Genomic DNA, 7,384 nt, shown 5'->3' on the forward strand with positions numbered 1-7,384 from the left:
AGTGCCGCTTAAATGTTGTTTCTTCTACTTTTGTGTATAAATTTAGGCCACCAACTGTTTAAACAAACGAAATATTACCCGCACTGGAAATAAAGTGGAAAATTTGTATGGATCAGAGTGCAAAATAAAAGCAAAATTTTGTTTTTTTCTTGTAAAAATTTAAACAAAGTTCCCAAATAGTTAATCGATTGGTAGCAAAAGATGTTTCTACATATTTTTGTTGTCATTTCAACGCAGCGGCTTCCAAACTCAAAGATTCATAAGAAAAAGAAATTTAAAGTACAACGTTAAAGAATAATGTTTAACCTATTCCAAATATAATTTTATTGAATTGCTTCTTTGAACTGTTTTATAATACAATCAGCCAGCTTAAGTAATTATTTATAAATTCAGCATAGCAGCATAATTACTGCCTTTGTAGATGCAAATAAACATCAACATTTACATTTAAGTTTTCACCTACTATTTGGCAACTACTGCATGCATGCATGCGTAATGTGGTGTGGTAGTAATACGTAGCTATTCCTGGTCTCTTAAAATATAGGCGATTGGTCGACCAAACGATAGCCTTGCCCGGAATAACTTTTGGGCGGGTAAATAACGAATAAACACAGTTGCAGCAGCGACAGTAAACAGCCAATAAAATTTGGAATCTGGAAAAGAAAAATAAAAATATATCAATAATAAAAAAAAAAAAATGTAGTGTGTAGATTGGTTTATTAGTAGGCAGTAATTTACTTTAAAAATTGTTTATTTTTAATGCTGTTGTTGTTGTAGCAGCTTACTAAACCCTGCCAGAGCAATGTATGTAGCTACCGGTCGTCTTCGTCTAGTTCATTCAACTCAACGTTAGGCCCAGGAAACTTGCTGTTTCGATAGGTCGGGTCCAGATGGAAATGAGTGTTAGGTGAGTAGGTTTGATGGGGCATGTGAAAAGGTGGAGTGCCTTCACATGCTGAACATATTCTGGGTATGCCGGGGTCAATTCTGGATAAGTAGGAGTTTAACCTGCTACAGTATCCAGAAAGTAATTGTGCCAAAGTTACGCGGCTCTCTCGGCGTAGCTGAAGCTCTTCATCTGCTATGGGTGGTGGTTGGACTCCGATTACGGCATTCAGGATTCGGGAGTTTAGGCAGGTGGTGTCTGCCGATGAATGACATTGAACGTACAGAAATCTAAACACTGTCCGGTTCAGTAGTAGTCGGTTTGTTTGCATTTCCTTGGTAGTCAGTTCTACGTTACCGGAATAACTGGGGTTTTAATCACTCTTTACTGTTAGAAATTTTAAACTTAGAATCAAGATTTCGGCCGCTGTGGCCAAATGGGTTGGTGCGTGACTACCATTCGGAATTCAGAGAGAACGTAGGTTCGAATCTCGGTGATACACCAAAATGAAGAAAAAGTTGTTTCTAATAACGGTGGCCCCTCGGCAGGCAATGGCAAACCTCCGAGTGTATTCATGTATCTGCCATGAAAAAGCTTCTCATAAAAAATATCTACCGTTCGGAGTCGGCTTGAAACTGTAGGTCCCTTCATTTGTGGAACAACATCAAGACGCACACCACAAATAGCAGGAGCTCGGCCAAACACCCAGAAAGGGTGTACGCGCCAATTATATGTATACGGTTATTATGACTAAAATTTCAAAATTTAAGTTTTTGAATTTCTTTTCGAAAAATCAATGCACTAACCTCATGGAAGCATGGCTCTTTATTTTTAAATTTAAACTTAGACATACAGTGGCTCACAGCTTATTTCGTGTGGCTGTATGTTAAACTAAAGAATTGTAAAATTATTTTTATTTGATTTACTTTAAAAAAAATTTAAATGCACAATCAAAGATAAATTATTTCTAATTACAAACATGTATAAATGCATTCAAATTTTTTCTGCTTTAGTAGAATATTTACAACAAAAACAGAATACTAGGTAAATTGACGTCACAGCTTATTTCGTGTGTTCACTTTTACCGTTATCGGCGCCAGTAAACCGGTTAGCAATTATAAGAAATTTGTTTTGCATAGTATATTAGATTATATCCTTATTTAGTTTACACATTGAAAGTAGTCGGTTGTCCAGCTTAATTTAAAAATACCGTGATGGGTCGTCGTACGTCGATTGAAAGGCGCGAATTAGTGATTACGCATTACAAAAATGGAAAGTCGAAGAAAAAAATTGCTCAAATTGTTAATTTAAGTACTTCCACAGTACAGTACATTATTCAACGCTTTTCTCGTGAAAAAAGAGTGGTTGACAAAGGCCGCCAAGCTCCAAACAAAATTTTTACAGAAGCTGATGAAAGGTGGATATTAAGAAAAATTAAAAAAGACCCATGAATTAGTGCGTCAGCTTTGACAAAAGAGGTTGAAAAAGTACTTGGTAAGTCATGTAATCCTGAAACAATAAGAATTCTGCGCAAAGCCGATTTCCATGGTCGTACAGCTCGAAACAAACCGTTTGTTAATGAGCGTAACAGAAGATTAAGGGTGGAGTTTGCCGAAAATCATGTTAATAAAGACCAAACATTTTGGAATGACGTTATTTTCGCCGACGAAAGCAAATTAAACCTCTTTGGTTCCGATGGAAAGTTTTTCGTTTGGCGTAAGCCCAACGCGGAGCTGGACCCGAAGAATCTGCGTGGTACAGTAAAACACGGTGGGGGCCATGTAGTGGTTAGGGGCTGCATGTCAACAGCTGGTGTCGGAAACTTGGTTTTTATCGACGAAATTATGGATAAAACAGTTTATTTGAATTTATTAAAAAATAATTTACTACAAAGTGCTGAAAAATTAGGCATTCGGGACAGGTTCAGGTTCTATCAGGACAATGATCTGAAGCATAAGTCGGAATTAGTGCAACGGTGGCTTATATGGAATTGCCCTCATGTGGTAAAAACGCCAGCACAATCACCTGATCTCAATGTAATTGAGAATTTATGGAATATTCTGGATCAAAAAATTGGAAAACATAACATAAGCAACAAACAAGATCTAAAAACAGCATTGCAAGTGGAGTGGGAGAAAATATCTCCTGAATACACTGGAAAACTTGTTAGCTCCATGCAATCCCGGTTAAAAGCTGTATTAAAACAAAAAGGCTACCCCTACAAAATATTAGATTAGTAAAAGTTTAATAAATTTAAAAAAAAAACATGTTTTTTCTAGATTGGTTAAGCACACGAAATAAGGTGTGACGTGGATTTAGTTATAATTTTGATTTTGCTGTAAATATATTACTTAAGAAGAAATAATTTAAGTTTATTTATGTATGTTTGTAACAAGAAATAATTTATCTTTGAATGTACGTTTAAGTTTTTTTTCTAAATAAAGTTTATACAAAAATATTAAACTTTTTTATTTTGATGATCGGGCACACGAAATAAGCTGTGAGCCACTGTATAACTAAAATCCTCATATGTTCACCTTACCTGTATAAATGTATCTGATATGATGACGCCATAGATAACCCACTGTACAGAGACCAGAAATGTCATAACAATCAATGGGAAGGGTAAGCTTTCTGAATTCCTCATGCGTATCACATGAACCAGCATGGTAAGTGGTGCCGCGAAGAAGCACACTGTAATAACACAGCAAATGATACCTGCAAGAAATCCCAGATAAATATAATTAAATATTTATATATGCATGTACAAACTCGAATTGTAAGTTATTCTAATTAATTAGGTTTACCCATAAGACGAATTTTTTCCGCTTCTGCTTCTATAGAATCCGTATAGTACCACACGCCAAATAGAATACATAAAACTAATCCGAACTCACGCAAAAAGGACTTTTTATTCACGGAGAATATATAGTACACCATTGTATAGCATAGGAACAGAAATGCGCCAATAATATTGACCAACACCACGATTTGCTCATCGGTAAGCAAGCCATAACGCAGCCAAAACGAGGTCCTAAAAAATGTGTTTTAAGTATTAAATCATTGCGATAAATTTCCATTCCTTTGCCATGTACTTACGAGAGGAAACCACAAATAAAGGGTAGGCCCGAAGATTCACCAGTGCTTTTCTTTTGTATGTACTTCCGGCATATAATGCTGAAAGAGAAAAGAGGAATATTTAAAAGCTATATCGAATATTTTGTTTACTTACACGCCAGATAGAAATTGTAGCACTGTGCTGACAACTGCCGTTGCTTCCAGCAACACGTCGTACGTGGGAAGTGACATTTTTCAGCGGTATAGCAAACTGCGCTATCTATGGACGTATGCGACTCTTTATTAAGAATTCTTTTGAATTCTATCGCTATAATTTGGTCTGTCCTAAAATCAGTCTCAATTCTCTGCTTCGCAAATTAGTTTGTATTTAAAATACTGACAAGGTAATGCATTTCAAACTTGGTCATTTATCTACGTAGCTTCGCGGAAGTTATCCATGCCAAACAAATAGCTACGTCAACTGTTTTTATTTTACTTTCATACTTATTTTTGACACAACTCTTTTTGTTTATCACTTATTTTTGTTGTGCTCCAGCGAAGTATAAACTTTATAAATTTTTTGTTGTCTGACAGATACGAATAACGAATCAAAACAAAACATTAGCGGAGTAGATAATCGGAGCGAATCTGTACAAGGTGATATCAGTAAAACGGTTGATTGGTTTTTTCTTGGCAAATTGGTGGTTTGAAAATGAAATACAATATATTTTGTTTTGTCATTTGGTAAATTGAATGACAAAATTTCAGTACACAAACAAACAAAAAAAAAAAAAAAACCATATCACTTTGATTCTTAAACCACTAAATTGCTAGGAAAAAACCAATCGACCGTTCTACTGATATCACCTTGTACAGATTCGCTTCGGTTATTTAATTTTGTTTTTGTAGTTTTGCTATCACTTTGTCTGGATTCGTCTTGTAAACAGCTGTTTGCTGAAAATTGGCAATACGCTTTGCTTAAGTCGCAGTCAAGGTGGATAAATTCGCCTTGGTCGCAGTACTGTGCTGTAGTGGTATTCACGATAATAGGAGGAACTACCAGAGTATATTTATAAATCAAAGGCCAATAGAGGTATTCACACCAGATTCGTTACGTTGGCGGCACTTTAGTTAAATGTTCGGAAGAAGTGGTTTGTTGTGCATGACCTTTTTGGCTTAGTTTTGTTAGTTTGACAATGGTGTTCCCTTAGAGCTGATTTACAGTAGTTTTAATACATATATACAAGTTTCAAGGAAAAATTAAAAATGCCGCAACATACAAACAAAGCGTACATTTTCTTCGTATATTACTGCACCATTAGATTTACGCCAGTTATTTCTAATTTTCAACGCAACGAATTTTTTCCGACATACTCACTCCTGGTACATACAATATATTGTAATACTGGGCTAGCAATGATCACCTCTGACATTTTTAGTATTTTTTCTTAACTAGAATATTTTATATTGGGCATGCGTCAAACGATAGCAATATTTATATTATATATTAAATAATTGTCGTGCTCATCCTCTATTAAGGGCTTTTTGGGCTTTTTCAAGTTTCTTCAATTTGTTGTCTCTTCTTTGTTTTACCCCGCCTCTGAGAGGCAGGTTTTTTATGAGAAGCTTTTTAAAGAAAATAGACTAGAAGCTTTGGGGAAAGCTGTTTCTATTATTTGTGGTTTCATATCCACAACCCGAGCGGTAGTCACACACAAAGCCCCTCGACTACGGATTCTTTACGTTACCCCGATAGTCGCTTTTCACTATGAGTTCATGTTTATGTATTAATTCTCTTATCAGTGCTACCAACTACAAAAGGCTGTGCTACCAAACTAGTGACGAGAAACAAAACGAAACGAAGAGGTCATAGGCTGAACAGGATCTCTATCAGGATCACATCTTTGTTGTTGCATTTTTGTAACATTGCAAAATTTTTATCCACACTATTGGAACACAGCTATTGTTTGTCGATTGTCAAACATGAACTACAAATTGCCTACAACTAGGCGTGCAATTTCAAAGGAGAAAGTTCTGCAACTTAAAAAAACTGTAATTGCTTTCATTTATTGCTTTCATAAATAAAAAATAGGAATTGTATCGGCCGCCGTAGCCGAATGGGTTGGTGCGTGACTACGATTCGGAACTCAGAGAGAGAACGCCGGTTCGAATCTCGGTGAAAACACCAAAATTAAGAAAAACATTTTTCTAATAGCGGTCGCCCCTCGTCAGGCAATGGCAAACCTCCGAGTGTATTTCTGCCATGAAAAAGCTCCTAAGAAAAAATAAAATATCTGCCGTTCGGAGTCGGCTTGAAACTCGGAGGAGCTCGGCCAAACACCCAAAAGGGTGTACGCGCCAATTATATATATATATATATATATGTATATATATAATCAATATGTATATATATAATTGTGATCGGTAGTATATGTACATGTGCATGTACATAGGTATAACAATGAATTGAAATGGAGATAATGCATTTCAATTATTTCATATTACATATATACATACATATTTACCTTTCGCCTCTTTTGATTTTGCAAAATTTTTTTTGCGGAGGTACGTGCGTATTTTATAGTAAATAGTACTACCAACAGAGAGTAACACAAAACGCTCAGTCCTCTCAAATGATTTTAACTGCTTACACATACATTCAAATGCATATAACACTGTTTTCAGCTGGGATTTTTATCCACACTTAAATAATGTTACTTGCTGCTGGTGCTGTGTGCGTGTCACAACCCTAAAGCGGGTAGTTAAAACCACGATGTATAGTATGCAGAGGTGTGGCCAACTTCGGATCGTTAACCGGCTCTCAGTGATTTGGAAGGACCCAGCTGATTTGCTGAACCAACTCAAGAATAATAGAACACAACAAAGTGTTCTATAGTCTCTGCTTCTTCAATAGTCGTTATAGGGTGCTCCCAGTCTACTGGCATGCCTGCCAATCAGGCAATGCCCTGTTAGGACCCCGAGAAGATTTCTCATGTTTTTCCTGTTTAGTTTCTACACTTGGTTTGGGCGGCCCATGTTCCATTCCGGCCACGCCATTCTACTAATTGCACAGGCCAGGGACTGAGACAATAGCCTGTTGGCAGCACTGATGGTGTGTTTATCTATAAGCACCTTACAAGTTGCTAAAGGTATAGGCATGTTTGCTTTGTCTGGTTGGATCTGTCATGTGGCTCGCTAGTTCATCTGCTTTGCAGTTGCCTTCTCTATCTCTATGACCCGGCACCCGTAGCAGGTTTATTACAAAGTACTGTGATAGTTCTGTCAAAACGTCGATACATTCTTTTACTGTCTTCGAGTTGTCGAAAATTATTATTACAAATGTTAGGGGAAACGTGAAAGTAAAAACTAAATAAAATGTTTGCCTGCAAAGAAAACAGGTTTGTAGACATAATTCTAATACAATTCTTGTTAGATATTATT

The 7,384-nt window shown here is 36.3% G+C and overlaps 1 protein-coding gene across 1 annotated transcript; it reads right to left on the reverse strand.

Moving 5' to 3' along the window:
• Window positions 1–280: 280 nt before the first annotated feature.
• Window positions 281–4,530, reverse strand: LOC128867830 (sugar transporter SWEET1). The gene is made up of 5 exons (XM_054109373.1): window positions 4,119–4,530; window positions 3,986–4,063; window positions 3,694–3,920; window positions 3,429–3,604; window positions 281–653 (listed from the first exon to the last, which is right to left on the reverse strand). Exons 1-5 carry the CDS (start codon window positions 4,193–4,195, stop codon window positions 534–536), a joined length of 678 nt encoding a protein of 225 aa, XP_053965348.1. The 5' UTR covers window positions 4,196–4,530; the 3' UTR covers window positions 281–533.
• Between the last annotated feature and the right edge of the window lie 2,854 nt (window positions 4,531–7,384).

This window comes from Anastrepha ludens, chromosome 6, assembly GCF_028408465.1.
Source record: "Anastrepha ludens isolate Willacy chromosome 6, idAnaLude1.1, whole genome shotgun sequence".
NCBI classification, from domain to species: Eukaryota; Metazoa; Arthropoda; class Insecta; order Diptera; family Tephritidae; genus Anastrepha; species Anastrepha ludens.